This window comes from Homarus americanus, unplaced genomic scaffold (genome assembly GCF_018991925.1).
Source record: "Homarus americanus isolate GMGI-L3 unplaced genomic scaffold, GMGI_Hamer_2.0 scaffold31037, whole genome shotgun sequence".
Taxonomy (NCBI): domain Eukaryota; kingdom Metazoa; phylum Arthropoda; class Malacostraca; order Decapoda; family Nephropidae; genus Homarus; species Homarus americanus.
The window spans coordinates 9,951,908-9,973,040 of NW_024722227.1; the positions used below are offsets into that span (position 1 = coordinate 9,951,908).

Here is a 21,133-nt window from a genome sequence, read left to right on the forward strand (position 1 = left end):
GAAATCTGAGATACTGGTACCTATAAATATTGATAACAAAAATACTATGAAGGGTTTTTGTAAGGAGTAAGAAATAAGCAACTGGTACTTAATATGACGATGAGGCTGAGGAACCCCACACACCAATTTAATGTGAAGGTGAAAGATCTCATCATGTGACAACATTTAAAATTTATTGCAAATCATTAACAGATGAAAGACAGTACCACCTGATTGTAAATAACATGGATAAGGATTTGTATATTTGAACAAGCCCGTCATGTTTTAGTGTTCTAGTTAAAGTACTGTATTAAAAAAAAAAAACAGCCATACCAGGTTACTGTTACTTCAGTGACATCCCACCTCAAAACATTCTTACTAAATTCTTAAGAATTTACTTTCAAACAGAGAACTGTCTGATGGATATTCGTCACATTATGATTTCGTAATCTCATCATTTTACAATGAGATTATAACAAACAGTAGAATATACAGTACTGTAGTTGAAATCTTATACAGTACAGTACTTCAACTGTAAATTTGCTTTAAGTGTTCATTATGAAATGAATCTGATTTTACATTGGGTTTTAAATCAATTGATTATAAGACTAGGATGCATATAAAAAAATACTGTACAATAAGCTATAAAAAATCATCTCTCACCTCATGTCTCTGGAAGAAAGGAGAGTCTCTAAAGGTGTCTCTCAGGTGCGCTAGACGTTCCAGAACCTGGCGTTTAGTATTCTCTCTACCTTTCAGAAAGCCACTCATGGTGCCAACTACCTCTTCTCTACTTCGTACTGTTTGTAATTCTGTCACAGCTTCACTGCCTGTCATCTGTTGGGTAAAAATATGAACTATTACAACTGCTAATAGTGAATACATGAAAATGCCATAATATTAATTTTTCTATAAATGATTGGCAAAAACAACTTAGTGTATTGTATGTAATGTACATACCTTAAGAGCTTCAATTCTAAATCCAAGTGATCGTGAAGAGCTCATATTATCACGAAAATCCATGTACCGCAACTTGGTGACAGCCTTCGCTTCACATTCTTCTGAATTTGGAGCCGTGACATCTACTTTGATCATCTGTAATAAATAAAATAGCAGTTAATGAAGAAGAAAAAAATGTACAGTACTGTACTTACAAGTACAGTACAATGTCATATGCTCCCTAGAGGAATCATTGCTTAGTAGGTAAATGTCATACAGGTATTCATGATTTCAATATCTTTATACTGTATTGAAATTGTACAACTTGGGTTTAAAGAAGCCTTACCTTCTCATACAGATCCTTGCGAGCTTTTTTGTTGGAAACTTCAGACTCGAGGAATGTCCGAGTACCCATCTTGATGTCCATTACACATGGGTTGTGAAAGTCATACAGCAAGTCCCTCATTTCAATAAAGTCTAAATATAATGGTTAAGGAAAAACATGTCTAATATATACAGATGTTATTTTCAATGAGAAAATGCTTTTGATGTACAGTATAGAAGTTTGTAATTCACCCTAGATATAAACTAAAATAAAGAGATTTAGCAATCCAAGCACACTATATGCACTACTCTATGTTCTCCCCTATGTACAGGAATAGTTACTGTATTTCTCCCCTATGTATGGGGATGCTCATGTTCTACCCTGTGCACGGGGATGGTATTAATTGGAGTTATAGACAGTCAGGATGGTCGAGATTTATTCAGAAAATTTCCTGAACAACTGCACATGGAGGTTTGGTTACAAGGAAAACAGTCACACTACCACTGACTGACACAATACAAGAAAATTAAAAGGACTGCCTCAAGAAGAAGGAAGCAGGGACACAATATACAGAAAGTGGTATTTCAATTGACTAAATTAAACTATGCAGCATTTCTTTACTTTTCCCATCATGGTGCTTCCATGGGTAACAGACTTAATTAGCACATTACTACCTAGTAAATGTTAATGTTTTAGATATTAGATACAGTACGCTGTACTTTGAAAATAACCTTCATAAAGCACTTCTTGTCCTCTTAAAAGTGTTTAACTCTTGTGATCATTAATATATATATATATATATATATATATATATATATATATATATATATATATATATATATATATATATATATATATATATATATATATATATATATATATATATATATATATATATATATACAGAATTTTCTAGTAATATACGAATAGGATACATTCTTCTTGATAGATGATTTCTCTGAAGAAAGTAGGAGTGATGTCCCTGGCAGGGTCAGTGGCAAGAGCCTGGTAGGCCTGAGTCTCAACTGGATCAGGGCCTCTCTTCTTCCAGATGGTGCCAGGACCAGCAGGTGCCAGAGAGCCAGGGTGACCTGCCAGTTGTACCCAACTGTTCCGACGATCCCTTAACAGTACAGAAGAGGCTGGTGCTGCTAAATTCAGTGCATTCTGTAATTAAGGAAAGATTGTTAAAAAAAAGGCCAATTATATGTCTTAAGAGAAGTGCCTAGTATTGTAACACATTTTAATGATATTTACTCTATATATCAAAATGAAAATCAAGTAAAATCTTTTGTAGTTGTAGTACTGTACTATGTAAGTCATTGCTTACTCTATAACAATCCGCATGACTCACTAACCAAAGCAAGCCTCTGCAGCAAGGACATGTCAGCTACATCACATGAGCTGGTTTCCTTTGTATTGGCGACATTATTAATAGTCTCCAGAACGCAGCTGACGTGGCCATTGGAACAAGGAGAGGAACCAGAAGAGCAGTGGATCTGTCCATCCTGACTGGAGGGACAACTGCTTGTTGACTTGATAGAGGAGTTGTTAGAGGATGTGGTTGAGCTAGAAGTGGAAGACTTGATCGAGGACTCCTCCTCCTCGATAGACTTTTTCTTCAGGTGAGTCTTTCTCCATCGTTTGGTGAAGGAGTGTCGATTGAGGCGGTGATTGTCTGTTTCCTGGGGCCGTTGCTCTGCCTCAGGCTGTTTCTGTTGTTTTTGTGGCTTGGCACCTGCAGTTCCCCTGAGCAGCGCCTCGATCTCTGCCTTCCTCTCTCCGGCTACCTACAAACAAAAATACTCTATTACTATTTCTTTCATTAAATAAATGAAATGGATAATACATCATCTGCAATGAATGAAACAGTGAAAGTGCAAATTTACAATTACTAAAGAGTACAGTAAACCCAGCATATTCTTCTATCATAAACTATTCAATCATGGCTTATCCCAGTACAGTGTATTCTCTTTCGTAAACTAACTACGATGTTTTGTAAACCCAGTATTTTTTCTCGTACTATCTACAGCTGATTGTTTTAACTGATAATCTGGTGCGCGTGTGACGTCATCCAGCTGATAACTTGCGTTTGACGTCAATGCCAGAACATCTGCAGCAGCCCGGTACACTTGCTTCCCGTCATACCGTGCTCGTTTATTTACTTACTAAGGAAGTGCCTTTTAAATAAAACCATCTGCTACTTATATGTATTATTTTTTTGTTTACTCGAAAGATTTTCTACATTATTTGTTTATTATTATTTTTTAGAAGGGGGGGGGGGTGGGTTACAACAAGTAAGCAGAATTACAAATTCCCCAACATTCGCCTGCTTCCTAACTTATACAATAATTAAAGATCGTATGGAATTCTGAATGGTGATAGCCATATTGTTTAATTAAAGTCACTAGACCAAATGTTTATATACGGGGGTCCTCCAGGCACAGACCATGTATTAAGCCACTGGAAAATAACAACTATATATAGAAAAGTTTAAGACATCGTAATACAGAAAGCTTGAAATAATATAAGTACCCGTTAGTTAAAAACAAATAACAAACTATTTAGTTATGTTTCAGCAACTGCCCAGGAAGCATTTTACGTACATTAATTTGATATCGTGCGCATAGTATCAAGTAATATTCAGTGTATGGATAAATACACTTACGTCAATACAATACGAGGCTTTTATCGTTTAATTGAAGACCACAGTCCTCTATTTGTCGTATGTATACGTCGAATACTTTCCCGAAAATAAATCCCATTAAAAGTTTAATTTTTATAATAATAATAAAAAAGGGACTGTTATTAATATCACAAATAAATGAAGCACACGAGATAAGCTATGACTTGAGTGGTGCATCAACAACACTTGATGTTCGAGTGAGATAACACGGTGACCCTGGTCTGGTACTAGGCTCATCGTGCAATTATTTAGGGAAACCGCACAAAATCATGGGCCATATTCTTCACCTCTATATAAGAAGGCAATTCTCTCACCTGCATCACATCTCTACCTATCAATGGGTTGGTTTCATAAAGATGCGCCTGGAAATATTGTGCACGATTATGTTTACGGTCCTACCACTCTTTCATCTTCAACACGCTACCTAAAACGTTCTCATCCACACACACTCGCTTGTATCTAATATAGGAATTACACAGTGAAGAAAGTGGTGGTCACACGGAATAAATTTGAGGAGGCGGATCACTGGGGTATGGGCGTAATGGTGTTGCAGGAAGCTTGGCTCACAACATTGAGATGCACCGCGACGTCCTCGGTACTTGTCCCGGGGACTCCCCGACCTCTGTTACCCCAACCCCAACACTACCCATCAAATGTCAGGGGTTACTCAGCTATCTCGTGTCCTGTAATTACCACACACCATATACCCACTTTAGTATCCTGCTCTTACCACATACCATACACCCACTTTAGTATCCTGTTCTTACCACACAGCCATCCTAGTGTTGTTGTTACCACTTAACACACACCCACCCTAATGTTCTTACCTCACACCCGTCCTAGTATTTTGTTGTTATAACGCCCTACAGACCTCACAATACCTTGTCATCACCACCCACTACAAGTAACATGTTGGTAATGCTCACAGATTTTTGGGGAACGCTGTGCGGCTGACACTAACCACACGTGTAAACTTTAGACAACCCAGCAGTAGTAATCTCAGGCAAAGTGCTACATCATTCAGCTCTATAAACACCAATCTGAGATCGATTGACAGTCCGCGCTGACGCAGCTCCTGATCATTTGTGGAGACGTCTGGGATTAGTTAATATATCAAATTTGTGACACAGCACCTCGCCCGACGCTCTCCTTTTTGTGTTTATTGTTGTAGGTTGTGAAATCTTGATATTAAAGCAAAGTGAAATATAGAGGTATTCACTACCGGGTAATGCGGGGATAAAATTATAAGGTCTTCACAAACCCGTAAAAAAATATCGTATATGCGCAACAAATGGTACTGTGCCGGTAAGAATTGGGTGAGGAGCAGAGCTAATGTCTGTACACAGTGGAATGTAGAGGAATCGGCCTAATACCACCTGTGAGGCAGGCCACCATACTACATTACTGCCCAACGCACACCATTAATTATATTATACCTCATCCCTCAAATTATTCAACGTGTGGCCAGTGAGTCAAGTCGAGCTGAGAGCAAGACGCACACCACGGAGGGAGGGAGGGAGGGACATGAACGGGGTTCAGGAAGCGGTGTAGTTGACTCCACGAGACCAGCACGTGTAGTCTGGCTACAGCACCACTCACTTGTAATGTGTGCAGCCTTTATATGGCCTCCTGTCCCATATTATACCACACTCCAAGTTTAGTGCCAGCAGCACCCATCCCAGACATTTACTCACTCTCCTGGAAGCTGGGTGTGTAAGGCTGAGGAAAGTCCGGTGTGGGCAGTTCCTTCCGGTGTGTCATTACGCTGTAGAACAAGAGATGAGTCAACGAGGTGGCTGGCTCACCACCTTCACCACTGAGAGGCTGACACTGTCGTACCCTTTACCTAATACTAACAATGACTTACACGTAGCTCAAGTATACAGTAGATTAACGCGATAGTCGGCTGTGGTCCACACCTAAGGTTGTCACCAGGTTCTCACACATCATCCCCACTATATGTTGACGTTAATTAATATTGTCAGCCAGCGCAACTATTTTTCATTAATAAACAGGAGAATTACATTTGATGCACAGAACCAGCAACACCGAGTACATATTGTTTTAGTTTATTCTTGTATATTTTTTTTAAATAATTTCCAAGGAAATAGTTTCGTAGTTCACATAATTTATTTTGCAGTTTTGCAACAAACAACTTCTTGGCCAACAAAGAAGAGAATAAGAAGTGTTAACGCAGCATCCGAAAAAAAATATTTTATCACGTCAACATGAAAACAACTCTACGTACGAATACGCCGCTGTCTAATATCTAGTGATAACATATTCCCATATTAAATTAATCATTGATTTTATAATTTGTGACCGTGTGAGGTGAAGCAGTGAGCGTTAGTGCCCAAGGTGTAGTAACCCTCAGACTACTCAGGCCCAGAGTCACGTTCAACCCAGCTGTATCAGCGGACGTGACGTCACCACACTCCCGCCGGGTGGACATGCCAATAATAAACAAGCCACAGTTCAATGAATGAACCTACTTTTATGAAACACGGAGTCGACTACTGTCTACGTGGTACACCTCACCACACCCCTCCCATCGCCACTATATTATATATAACATACGTTTCTCGTTATTCACCAATGACAAAATATATATAAATAAGAATTCGAAATGCAGTTTTACAAACGATGGAAAAGTGCATTACTTTACGTGCGAGAGTTGGGAGCGGCTGCAACAAAAATGCAAGGTAACAGAAATGATGAAACAATGCAGCGCAGCGATAGTAGGTCCTAAGCAACCATCGTACACACCACATTCACATTTAGCAAACATCTAGTAAAAAAAAAATAACAAAATGTTGCATACGAGTAGCAGTATGTGGTACAGAGCATTACAGTATATGGGTGAAGCATGTAAGCAGCGAGCTGACTAGCAGATGACCCTGTAACGTTAGGGCTTACCCGTCATAGAAATTCAAACTAATGTTTTGTCCGTTTTCGTAAGTCAGTAATGCTCGCCACTCACCCCTAAGCTGTAAGTGATACAATAATGTGAACACCCCTAAACGGTTTATATGAATTATAATTATATACCGAGAACAGAGTTGTTGTTATTCATACCAAACCTCCCGTACACAAATACCTACCATACTTCTCGCCAAGGCAACTCGTTCACAAAGGCTAAACTGCTCGTATTAGCATTTCAGTCTCTTAAATGCACTAACACATTATGATACGTGATTTTAACAAGGTAGAAATATGAACAGGTAGGCCAGCAGGAAGTGAGAGATGAGTGTGTGTGGAACTTGATGTTGTGGCTTGGGGCAGACGCTACAACATACACCGGGAGGCCTTTCGGTAACACTGTAACACATTGGTTATTCACGGTTACAATGACATCCGGTGTCCACCTAGACATAACGTCTTGTGAATGACACCACCCTAGTTCCAGGGAAGACCAGACACGCGGCTTGGCCAGCAGCCTAGTCGTTCTTATAATGAATTCTATAACATCTACCTGAATCCTTCGTTAATTTTTGTAACCCAATTATGCCGTAAGAGTTTTCGTTAGTTAATTAACCGAGTCCAAAGAAACTTGGCCTACGGATATCGGGATGCGATAGTAAGGAAAATTCAAGACCAGACTGAAGTTAATGAACAAAGTTGAAAGTGCAGAGGCTCTAAGCCTATACTTAAGAAAACAAGGAAAACGAGTTCGCAGCTCCTCAAGGCAAAGTTCAACCTGATGGGAAGCTTGGGACATGCACGCATCTTGTGATCAGCTTCATTTTCACTTTAGTGTTTTTCACATCTTTAAAACGTTCACCTCTACGGAATGACCTTATATTCGAATGGGAAGAAGCAGCCTTGCTCTCTGTAAGACCAAGAGCTAATTTAAGTTATTGTGATGCAGGTCATGGGGTTGGACACTACAAAGTTGGGTTGAAGGACCAGCGTGTGTGGATACTGTCCCACAGAGGCTTTTAAATTAAAATACTGTACCAATGACAGGTTCGCATTTAAAATTATATTCTCGAAATAGAACATTTATATTTTCTGCTGACAAACCTAGGAACCTGTCGACTTGTTTCAATTATGAAGTTTCCTACACTTGCGTAGGAGCCAAAGATTTCAAGTCTATCACATTACACTCGATGTCAGACAAAAACTGCAGTTTAAAACATCTTACGAATAATGACTTTACGCCATTATATATAAGAATGTTAGTTACCTGCCTTATAAGTCCGTCTCCACATTCCGCAGTAGCCGTACTAAGGAACAGTGTTGACACATTACCTTCTCATCCCACACTACACTTCCACTAAAAGATTTTTCTCCACCACGTCTCGTACAGCTGCACCACACAAGTGTTCCCTACTAGTAATAATCACCTAGATCATTTAAGTTAGAGAAGATGAGAGAGAGAGGGGGGGGGGAGGGGCACAAGTCAACCAAAGCATCCACATCAGAAGGTCAGTTATCAAAGCAAGGTTTGAAGTTGTCATGTAGTTTATTGACCACAGCCTACACTTCTAACTCCAAATCCACTAACTACAAGTACATTCAAAATAACAAAAGTTGTACTAAAAAACATAGTAGTTTAGTGATGCTTCTGTTGTAGATTATTACAAAGATTAATGTGGATATGAAGTCTAACCCACAGCACACACTGTGGGCGGTAAGTGTGAGGGGTCAGTCGACTGAAGTTTGAAATCCAACTAAACGAAAAGAGCCTCAATTCAGGTTTGAGGACACTTCTGAAGTATGCAATTTGAAGTTTCACGTCGAAGTTTACAGAAAGATGAAAACAACATTAAACCTTTATTTTGGTAAACTCGTTTAGGAGGAAGGAGGCAGGTGTAGTTTGTAAGGTGTGAGGACGGTGTGGTGTTACATGCAATAAGTATAGTGTTAAATTCAATACAAATAATTTTGTTCGCGTGAAAAACGTAAATACCAATGACCAATCATCACAATAAGTATTTCTTATTACACGCCAGAAAAACACAGATTAACAAAATATAAAACATGAACAAACATTAGTGTACACCGTCCTCAGTTTGGACTAGGTATACTCGGCTACTATAACGTGCGGTCTCCAAGATATTTAGGTTAAGTTAGCTTAAGTTAGGTTAGGTCAGGTTAGACTAAAAATCTTTGTAGACCGCACGCCATAGTAGCACCGTATACTCTCCCTAGATTAAAACTATTGTCTCATTTTAGCCAATTATTTATTCTAAATTGGTAAATTGTACCATAGCTACATAAATGATAACCCCCAAGACAGACAGATTCGTGATAATTTTTAACTATCAGCGTCAAGAACCGTATTACCAATACTTGATCATTCTTGTTTTTGTTATTACACGATAAATGCTGCTATAATACATCTCCAAGGATGGATAATTCAGCCATTTCTATAAGATTTTACCCCTCCTTCCCAGTACCCCTGTGTGATGGTGGTGCTCAGTGACTCATATTACCTGTAGCAGCAGTAGTAGCCTCAACACTGCTAGGTCGTGGGGCTCCTTGGTCTTGGTGTGTGTGTGAACCTCCACTCCCTCCTGTTCCTTCATCATTTGGCTAAGAGGCATCTGGATGGACGCTTTCATCGTTGCTGCAGCTGGACGTATTTCACTATGACCACTCAAGGTTTACACAGCAATACGGTCGGTTCAACAAAAGAATATTTTTACACTTGTTGTCAACTAAATCTTTCTTTAGTCCTATAATTGGGCGTGAGTTTATTAAATTTATTTAACAGTATCTGGTGCGTTTTATCGTCTTTTACAATAAATATTATTGCACAAAATCTTGTAGCCATATAGCGAACAAGACCACACAGTCAAGTCTGGCCAGTGGATGGTGGTCTAGTATTCACTGCACCGACGTAATGAACCCTGGGGCGGCAGAACACACAGGGGATTACACTATTTAGGCCAACCGGATTTATTGTAAACCTAACTTTCTGTGGGGTGGTCAACCAGGTGATGCTGCTTCACTCCAGACCTCGCTTCTCACACTTGCTGACGCCCACTGTTAACACAACAACAATGTGATTTTCTCAAATTGTCACGAAGAAAATCTTTAATTTTGCACACTAGATAGTACACTTCCTCCAGACACGACCCTCCAAGAAGTTGTAATTTTCAGAACAGCTCCTGAGTTGTTAAATATTGAGGCGTACTATGACAAAGTACAGCCACAGTCGCCAAAGTTTGCTGGGATGAGTCTGCGAGGAGTACACAGCTCAGCTGCTCTCCATCAACTGAAGCTCTGTGAGCGAGGCGCTTAGTAGTATAGGCGGGGCCCCCGCCGGGACGGACCGAGCGATCGTGTGGGGGGGATTGGGGGGAGCGGGGGCTGAAGGCCTGAGTCTACGTCAGTCTCTTGCCTGTTCAGGTAAACAGTGGGCAGCGTGACAGTGGTTGCCACACAGCCACTAATGTCGTCACAATATGAAGCACCCACTTGCAATCTATAATAGAAGAGAATTACTGAGTAATCCTACTCTGACACACAATCCTGCCGCTTGGCCCCATACACTGCTAATCCGGCATCCCTTCCACGAGTATAAAATCTGTTCGCTGCTTATTCAAGGCAACCACCTCGTAGGTACCTAACACTTGTTACTGACAACTTTTACGCCATCAATAGTCTATGTATAATTTTGAAAGAGTCTACACGTTTCACCAGTACACCCTACACTATATGGATAAAAAATGCATTTATAGTTACAATACAATAAAGTGGAAGCAGTAGGCAGTATACAGTAGTTTACAAAGTACCCAAACCACCCTACACAAACCACCACCACCCTACAAAAGCCACCACCACCACCCTACACAAGCCACCACCATCACCACCTTACAACCAGCCACCACCACAACCCTACACAAGCCACCATCACCACCACCCACACAGCCACCACCACCCTACACAAGCCACCACCGCCACTACGCCACCACCATCACCACACCTTACAACCAGCCACCACCACACACCCTACACAAGCACCATCACCACCACCCTACACAACCACCACCCTACACCACCACCACCCACCACCACCACCACCACCCCACCACCACCACCACCCCACAAGCCACCACCACCCCTACACCACACACCACCACCACCACCTACACAAGCCACCACCACCCTACCACCACCACCAGCCACACACACCACCACCACCACACAGCCACCTTACACCACCCACCACCCCACAACCAGCCACGACCACCACCACCCTACACAAGCCACCATCACCACCACCCTACACAAGCCATCACCACCACCCTACATAAGCCACCACCACCACCACACCCTACACCACCACCACAACCCTACACCCAGCCACCATCACCACCATCACCCCACCCAGCCACCACCACAACCCCACACAAGCCACCACCACCCTACACAAGTCACCATCACAACCACCCTACACAGCCACCATCACCCTCTACACCCAGCCACCACCACAACCCTACACCAAGCCAACACCACCACCACCCTCACAAGCCACCACCACCATCCTACACAAGTCACCATCACAACCACCCTACACAAGCTACCATCACCACTCTACACCCAGCCACCACCACAACCACCACCCTACAACCAGCCACCACCACCCTACACCCAGCACCATCACCACCACCACCCTACAACCAGCCACCACCACAACCCTACACCAAGCCACCACCACAACCACCTTACAACCAGTCACCACCATCACCACTCTAAACCCGGTCAACACTACCCCAGAACCAGCCACCACCACAACCCTACACCCAGCCACCACCACAACCCTACACCCAGCCACCACCACAACCCTACACCCAGCCACCACCATCACCACTCTACACCCAGCCGCCACCACCATCCTACACAGGGTGGTGTATTGCGTCTAGTGTGGCAGCATTATGTTAGTGTTAGGGTGCAGGCATTGCTTGCTTCCTCTCGCTATCAGCTACCGCCGCTGGCTAGCCCTCATGGCGAACAGGGAAACAACTTGCTTAAGTCCTCCCCTGCCAGTACACAGCCTCCTCACCATCAAGACTTCTGCTGTGCGTCCTCGTGGTAACTGGGTGCCTCGTGGGTCCAGGCGAGACCAGCAGGGAATCTCGAAGCAGCAGTGGGCCCCACAGGGATGGCGCATAGGGCCACTGGCATATGGACACGTCCTGGTGCCTATCTACCACTGCCCCACTGCCTTGCAGATTAACCTTGGTAGGTATAAGGCTCCGGGAGTAAACCCCGGACGAAAACTCTGCAGTGGAGCCCAGCATCAGGCAGACATGCTTACAGAGCTCCAGTAAGACCCGAACGGTGGTATAAGCAGAAGAGGTGACCAACATGGGAACCTAATGATTACACCGGCGGACGAAGGCAATGCATGATGGACAAGCTACTAAGGCGAAACCCAACAAACTGGGCTATTGGCAGTCCATTGCAACTCTCCCCTCTCCCCTCTCCCCAGCCGTTGCAAAACTTGCACCATTGGATCAGGAAAAGGGAGAGCCAATGTCATAATTGTTTGCCAGACCATAGCTCACAGCCCAGAGAACAACAACACATATAACAGTTAGTAGACGCAGAGGTGAAGAGGCAAAATGGGGGGAGGATATAAATGCCCTTACACACCAAGATCGCGTAGAGAGGAGGAGGTTGGAAGAGGTTACTGGAGAGGGTTTGAAGGAGTATGAGAGGTGTGACGAAACCATGGTAGCAGGGCCAACACTCTCCCCAGTCTGGCTCCAGTTCCTCCCTCGCTCCCTTTCTCTCCCATCCCCCCTCCTCCTTCTAATATAAATAAATAAACTAAACATAAATAAATAATGAATACATGTGTGTGTGTGTGTGTGTGTGCATTAGTTAGTTAATGTGTGTGCGTGTGTAATAATAATAATAATAATAATAATAATAATAATAATAATAATAATAATAATAATAATAGTAATAATTCAAGGTTTGTTGAAAGAGCATGGCATCCAGAAGGATGAAAATGTACAGTTACATAATTGGGGAATGGGTCACTCGATTGACAAATAATATACAAGTAAGATATGTGATACAAATATGATATATAATGTCAAGGTGGGGAGGTCATACTACAGGGCATTTCAAGTTGTTATAATATAATTTTTATAATGGTTGGGACTGGGCTGTTCTTATAGAGATCAGTACGTGCTCGCATGGGCTGGATGCGGTTGTGGTGTCGAAGGGCAATTCGTGGACGAGGGACCTCGGGTGGTAGTAGAAGCTGGTGTCGAGGATGGTGCAGAAGCTTCCCACCAAATTTGCAGATGAGGTAACGGTGATGATCAGAGAGGGCCGAGAGGGTCAGTGTGTTGAGGGCTTCTTGATATGTGGAGCAGGGGGAGGAGAGAATAATCTTGCATGCTTTCTTCTGCATTTTTTCTAAGCCTTTCAGTTTTGTGGCATTTAGGGAGGAGAACCAGGCAGGGGAGGCATAGGCGAGCTTGGGAAGTGTGAATGCTGAGTAAGCACCGAGGAGCTCGTACGCAGGAACTCCGAGGTATTTGAGTAGACAGAGGAGGTGGAGACGATAACTGGAGGTTTTGACAATTGCACTGACGTGTGTTTTCCAATTTAGTTTGTTATCTATAGTGACACCGAGGAGCTTAGTGGAGTCCACAACTTGGAGTGTGTTGGGGCCTAAAGTAATGGAAGGGGGTGGGTCAACGTCGGAGGAGAGGTATGGTTGATGGTGCCATGGTTGTTGGTGGCCAAATTTTGGAGACTGTTCAATATATTCCGGAGGGCCCTGTAGTCGGGAGCCGAGTTGTTCACACTGATCCCAATGGTGGAGTCGTTGACATATTTCTAGCAAGCAGGGGTTATGCTTAGGGCATCATTGATAAGCATAAGGAAGCAGAGCAGTCCTATCTTAGTGCCTCTGGGGAAGCCACAGTTGAGTGACTGAAAACTAGAGACAGCTCCTCGAAAGCATATGGCTTGGCGTCGGTCACTTAAGAAGTCTGTAAGCCATGTATAAGACTTCTCCAAAACCTGAGGTCGATTGCTTTGTTGATAATTAAATTGTGGTCGACTAGGTCAAATGCTTTGGTGAAGACAATGAAGGCGACAGCAACGGAAGTCTTTCGTTTTCCAGATGGCGTATACATAGTCGAGAAAGCTGACAAGACAGTGAGTGGTGGAGGAAGTTTTCATATTACCAAATTGTTGAGGATCTATGGTGCCTGCAATATCAGCATAGGCACAGTCAAACACAAAACTTTCACAGATTAAGCTGGGTATTGGGGTGATGACAATGGGTCGTAACTCATTTAAGGCGTGTGGGCTCATTGACTTGGGCACTGGTGACATATATGAGGTCTTCCAGTCAGCTGGGCATCTTGCTTGATCTGAGGGAAGCATTGATGATGGAGCAGAGGGGTTTAGCTAATTCCGGGGAGAACTCCTTGTAGAGTTTCATTGGTACGTCAATGAGGGTGGTGGAGCGCTTTAACTTCAGTTTGTCCAGACGTTTTGTTACTTCAAATTCTTCCACTAAGTTAGTGGGAAAGAGAGCTGGTAGGTAAGCAAGGAGATTGGTTATGTCAAGCCAGGAGAGTGCTTGGCATATTGTTGGGAAATGGTGTGTGTGTGTGTGTGTGTGAGTGTGTGTGTGTGTGTGTAGCAATGGTTCCTCCCCACCCTGCTATATGGCAGCGAGACATGGATCACACAAAGGAGGCACCTCAAGACACTTGAAAACTTTCACCAACGTAGTCTACGTTCATCCTCCGAGTTCTCTGGTTAGACAAGAGAACAAATGCCAGTTTTCTTGCTGACACCAACTGAAGAAGCATCGAGGCTACTATTATCCATGAACAACTACGCTGGACTGGCCATGTTACCCGCATGGACGACAGTAGACTGCCAAAGTAGCTACTTTACAGTCACCTAACGAATAGTAAACGTAACGCTGGCGGGCAACTGAAAAGGTATAAGGATAGTCTTAAGATAAACATGAAAAAGTGCCAAATCGACCCCATCACCTGGGAGACGATTATTCCACACTGTAACGCTTGGGGGAGCACCACACAAGGTGTCAATACTTTCGAGTTAGCCCGATTGCATACCGAGGCAGACAAGCGCCAACGCCGGAAAGACGCTGCCGCCGCCCCTCCCGCACTAGATGTAACCCTCCACGAGTGCAACATTTGTGGACGATCCTGCCAGTCCCGTATCGGCCTCTCGAATCACCTCAGAGCTCACCAATGAACATGACATCCTTAATATCTTATACAATTGTATCATAGCTGGATGATCGTTAAACCCGATTCCGAGTGACAGTAAAGTAGTAGTAGTAGTAATAGTAGTAGCGTGTGTGTGTGTGTGTGTGTGTGTGTATTCTTATTATTATTATTATTATTATTATTATTATTATTATTATTATTATTATTATTATTAGTAGTAGTAGTAGTAGTAGTAGTAGTAGGAGTAGTGGGAGTAGTAGTAGTAGTAGTAGTACTAGTAGTAGTAGGGGCTCTTGATGATCTCCTACATAAGGCAAGAATACTACAGGAGATTCTAAAATTCATAGGAGACGGAAAAAACACTGAAGATATTGCCAGAAAGTTTGGAAACAATATGCGGGCGGGAAAAGTGTCCTTGGCAGTAAGATCTCTCACAGAGGAATCCTCCTTTTGTGTTTTGCCAATAAACAGAGAGACCTTACAACAACTGAAGGAAAAACATCCCCCAGCAAGTGCACAGGAAGGCATCAGGTTCCAGGGTGACTATGTCCCTCGAAACGCTGTCCTGTTCGGTAAAATAACAAAGGGGATGGTGTGAGAAAAGGCACTGAAGACACAGGGAGAGGCAGCTGGATGCAGACGGTTGGAGAGTCATCCTCAGCACTAACAAGTTTGGTGCCTCAGCAAGTGATCTCTGCAATGTCACCATCGCCCTTGCAAGAAAGCTAGCAACCTTATGCTGCCATCACGTTCATGGCCTGCCGCCTCATTCCCCTGAACAAGGGTCCAGGATGTAGGCCTATAGGGGTGGGGGAAGTGCTGAGATGGATCATTGGAAAATTCATAATGGAGGTGGTAAATGGTGATGTCAGGGCAGCTGCAGGGAGCCTACAAGTATGTGCTGGCCACCAGGCTGGAGGGGAAGCTGTCATTCACGCCATTAGAAAGACATTTAAGCAGTGTGATTGTGAGGCAGTACTCCTGGTTGACGTTTCTAACGCATTCAACATAATGAACCACAAGGCTACACTGCACATCATCAAGATCAAGTGTCAAGCTTTGCAATGCATGTGTTGAAAACACCTATAGGAACCCACCAGACCTCTATATAATAACTGAGAGAAGAACACAGGGGGACCCTGTCGCCATGGCAATGTATGCACTAGGCCTATCCGGGCTTCAACACACAATAAAATATGAAACAACCGAGGTCAAGCAAGTGGCTTACGCTGATGACTTAACAGGAGCGGGAAAAGTGGAGGACATCAAAAATTGGTGGGACCTGGTAACATCACGTGGACCACAAATAGGGTACCATCCAAATGCCACCAAGTCCTTCCTCACTATGAACCCAGAACACTGAACGGGCAGTGGAGGTGTTCGGCGGAAGTGAAGTCAAAATAACAAAGGACAGTCAAAGAAATTTAGGTGTGGTAATTGGCACGAAGGACTTCAAGACCGAGTATGTAACGGGAAAGGTAAATGAGTGGGTGAAGGAAACTCAAGCTCTGTCGAATATTGCTAAAACAGAGCCACATGCAGCTTTAATGGCATTCACTCATGGAGTCAAGTATCACTGGAATTACCTGATACACACTATCCCTGATATTGGACCCCTCCTCCACCCTCTGGAAGAAGCCATCAAGGTCACTTTTATCCCAACACTAGTGAAAAAACCCTTATTTAACCCCAGCAGAAAGTTCATCACTACTTGCATTACCACCGAGACTGGGAGGAATGGGATGGACTAATCCAGAGGAGCTTGCTGCCACCGAATATCAGAACTCTGTCAAGCTCACAGCAGCCCTCACTGAGCACGTAATAGCTCAGAATGCAACAAGTCAGGTGGATACCAACGAATTAAACAAGATTCGACAGTCCATTACGACAGAACGGCAGCACACCCATATTGATAAATTTCAACAAACTAATGTTGCAATTGTCAGTGAACTTGAAAAATAAGTAGCTATAGCACAGGAGGTGGGCGCCTCGAACTGGCTAACAACATTACAGATATGGGTAAAAGGTTTCAGCCTTAATAAAAAAGAATTTACAGATGCCATTGCTTTAAAGTATGGTTGGCCAGTAGAAGATTTGCCCTCCCAATCAGTGTGTGGCTCATCATACGACATCGACCACGCCATGGTGTTGGGGCTTCATATGCATGAAGCATGGTGAAGTCAGGGATCTCACAGCAAATATGTTGAAGGAAGTCTGACATGATATCACAGTGGAACCGACCCTCCTTCCATTGGACAGAGAGAATTTCCATCACAGGACTTCAAGCACATCCAACGAAGCCCGTGTTGACGTCAGTGCTCGAGGATTCTGAACCCGGGGACAGCGAGCCTTCTTTGACATAAGGATTTTCGATCCCACGGCCGCATGTCACTATAACCTAGCTCTAGATGCTGCACACAGGAGGAACGAGAATGACAAGAACAGGGCATATGGGGCGGCTTCACTCCTCTGGTGTTCACAACCTCTGGTGGGATGGGACCAAGTGCAAGATGTTTCTATGCCAGACTCTAGGAGGTGTAATCTGAACAGAAGCAGCAGCCCAGAAGTTATGTTACAGCCTGGTTGAGATGCCGACTGTCCTTCTCTTTGCCTAGGTATGCATTGCTTTGCCTCAGGGGAACGAGATCTTCGGCCCCAGAGCTGACAACGGTCACAGATATTCACTATGAGGCAACAGTCACTGAATGCCGCATAGATCTGCGGCTCAACTAACTCAACACAGCTAGGGTTGCTACTTTTGTATTAGGATATCTAATTTTAAGGTAATAAAATGGTGAAGGTGTGGCCATTGGGGAAGGCTGGAGGCCACGTTAGCAGCAGTATTAGTAGTAGTAGTAGTAGTAGTAGTAGTAGTAGTAGTAGTAGTAGTAGTAGTAGTAGTAGTATATCACATGAGCATCATCGCCGACGGCTCGTCTCATTCCTTACGACATTAAACGCAAATATTGATCGTGTTCACCGGCGATCTACAAGTAAGCCAGTGAGTGTTTGAATGGTGGGTGGCTGGAGTTGCCAAGTGTCAGTGCCAGTGTGTCGATAGGCCTACCCTAGCAAGGGTGGCATCGCGACTCTCGCCCCTATGGGGCCAAGTGCCTCAAGTAACGGCCACTCCATGTAGTGTCGGCCGACCCAGTGAGTATATATAACTAATGTTACATCAGCGAGACCATAGAAATGGTGGCTATCTCTACCAAAGTGACATAATCAAGTGTTAGGTGTGACAATTCTTGCTCCCAGTGGATTATTCTCATGTGTGGATTATCGTCCACATGGGGGGTGCCCGACACAACCACACGCGCGCGTATGCCCTTACTACGCGGACACCACAGGCCAGGCCGTCACTTCTGTGCCTCATACGCATAAGATCTAGTTTCTTCGTCCGTATGGGCCCAATAGCAGAGGTCGGAGGCGGAAATATCTGTCGCCCAAGGTGCTGGTCACTATGCCTGGCAACAGTCTTTGCTGCGTCTGTGCTAGCCCGAACCAAAACTGCACAAACTGTCGTTGTGCGAGAAACAATCGATCATGTGTGGATTGCAGGAAGCTAGACCAGTGTCGGAACCCACGTGGCAGGGAGCCGACACAGGCGGCCACAGTGGATATCGAGGGGACCCAACCACCTGATGATATCCGAAATGATAGCAGTGAGTCTACTCAACTCGAAAATGTAGTACTAATAAATGCTGCTCCCTCAGTAGCAGGTGTCCAGGAGGAGAATGAGAGACAGCCGCCTCAGTGGAAAGGCATGTCGATGGAAAATGCAGGCGTATGGGTCAAAGAAACCTACTCAGAAATTGTTCAGTGGTCGCCCGCTAACTTATTTGAACCACCCAAGTGTGCGGCCACCAAAGAAATGATTCGGGAGATGACTTTCTTCATGACTGATTACACTCAGGACCGCTTCCTCGCCCCCCTAGCTCTTCAAATACTGGCAATAATACCACATCTATTTTGTCAGAGGACACACACAAAGGCTAAGCACAAAGAAAATGTGGCAGCAATGAAGAGAAGATCGACAATGTGGCGGACTGGGGCCCTAGATGATCTCCTATGTGAAGCAAGAACACTGCAGGAGAGACTAAAATCTACGGGTGACGGAAAGCAAAACACCGATGACGTGGCAAGAAAATTTGGAAACAAAATGCGTGTGGGAAAAGTGTCTCTCGCGGTAAGATCTCTCACTCAGGAATCTTCCGGTGGGGTGATGCCAATAAACAGAGCGACATTAGATCTATTGAAAGAGAAACATCCCCCTGCAAGTGAAGTTGAAGGCATCAGGCTCCATGGTGACTATATCCCACCAAATGCTGTCCTGTTCGAGAAAATAACAGGAGAGATGGTGTGGAAAAAGGCACTGAAGACTCGTGGAGGAGCCGGCCCTTCAGGTCTGGATGCAAACGGTTGGAGAGTCATCCTCAGCACAAACAAGTTTGGCCCTGTAGCAAGCGATCTCTGCACTGCCATTGCCACCCTTGCAAGAAAGCTTGCATCCTCTTGCTGCCATCACCTCCAGGCTCTGACGGCCTGCCGCCTTATTCCTCTGGAAAAGAAACCAGGATGTAGACCTATAGGGGTGGGGGAAGTGCTGAGGCGGATCATCGGAAAGTGTATAATGGAGGTGGTAAAGGATGATGTCAGGGCAGCAGCAGGGAACCTACAAGTGTGTGCTGGCCACCAGGCTGGTGGGGAGGCGGCCATTCACGCCATGAGATTGATATTTGAGCAGCGTGATTGTGAGGCCGTTCTCCTGGTGGATGCTTCAAACGCATTCAACATACTTAACCGCAAGGCTGCACTGCACAACATCAAGATCAAGTGTCCTAGCTTTGCGATGTATGTTGAAAATTCGTATAGGAATCCTTCAGACCTCTACATAGTAAACAACAAGGCTCTACGAGGTGATACCATCCTTCAGTCGACTGAGGGAACAACACAGGGGGACCCCGTTGCAATGGCAATGTATGCAATAGGCCTATCAGTGCTCCAACAAGAAATAAAGTATGAAACAACTGGGGTCAAACAAGTGGCATATGCTGATGACCTCACAGGAGCAGGAAAAGTGGAGGACATCAAAAAGTGGTGGGACCTGGTAACATAGCGAGGTCCACAAATAGGGTACCACCCAAACGCCAGCAAATCCTTCCTCATCGTAAAGCCAGATCATTATGATCGGGCTTTGGAGGTTTTCGGCGAAAGTGAGGTCAAAATAACTAAGGACGGCCAAAGACATCTAGGCGCAGTAATTGGCACTACGGACTTCAAGACCCAGTACGTAGCGGGAAAGGTGAATGAGTGGGTGAGCGAAATCCAAGCTCTATCGGAGATCGCTAACACAGAGCCACATGCGGCCTTTGCAGCATTCACCCATGGAGTCAAGCATCGTTGGAACTACCTGATGCGTACCATCCCTGAGATCCGACCCCTCCTCCACCCTTTGGAAGAAGCAATCAGTGTCAAGTTCATTCCCAAACTAGTGAAACACCCTGACTTAACCCTAGCAGAAAGAACACTTCTTGCATTTCCACCAAGACTGGGAGGGATGGGACTAACTAATCCAGAGGAGATTGCTGACTCTGAACATCAAAATTCACTTAAGCTCACGGCAGCCCTCACTGACCACATAATAGCCCAGAATGCAACAGGGTAAGTGGACACCAGCGAAGTTAATAAGATCCGTAGGTCCATTACAACAGATCGGCAGCACTGCCAAAATGACATGTTGCAGCAACTATTGCTGCATGTTCCAGAAAATTTGACAAAAAAAGTAGCTATAGCGCAGGAGGTGGGCGCCTCGAACTGGTTAACTACGTTACCGATAAGGGCAAATGGTTTCATCTTAACAAAACAAGAAATCACAGATGCTATTGTTTCAAGGCACGGTTGGCCAGTAGATGGTCGGTTCCCCACGCGGTGTGTGGCTCCTTATGATGGCGATCACGGTCTGCAAGGGGGGCTTCATATGCATGAGGCATGACGAGGTAAGGGATCTCACAG

General features: G+C 44.2%; 1 protein-coding gene across 2 annotated transcripts in view; it reads right to left on the reverse strand.

The window, feature by feature from the left end:
- Positions 1-21,133, reverse strand: part of LOC121862377 (inositol-trisphosphate 3-kinase homolog) — a 77,528-nt gene that overhangs the window by 4,081 nt on the left and 52,314 nt on the right. Inside the window, exons 1-6 of one of the 2 annotated variants that reach the window (XM_042360636.1) lie at positions 9,368-10,164; positions 2,602-3,033; positions 2,179-2,410; positions 1,265-1,395; positions 940-1,074; positions 643-816 (exon numbers count right to left, since the gene is read on the reverse strand). In XM_042360636.1, coding sequence (XP_042216570.1) covers positions 643-816; positions 940-1,074; positions 1,265-1,395; positions 2,179-2,410; positions 2,602-3,033; positions 9,368-9,496 — 1,233 coding nt within the window. In that variant the 5' untranslated portion in view covers positions 9,497-10,164. Of the gene's footprint in view, positions 1-642; positions 817-939; positions 1,075-1,264; positions 1,396-2,178; positions 2,411-2,601; positions 3,034-9,367; positions 10,165-21,133 lie in introns of those variants that run through there. The other variant, XM_042360637.1, reaches the window with a different exon arrangement.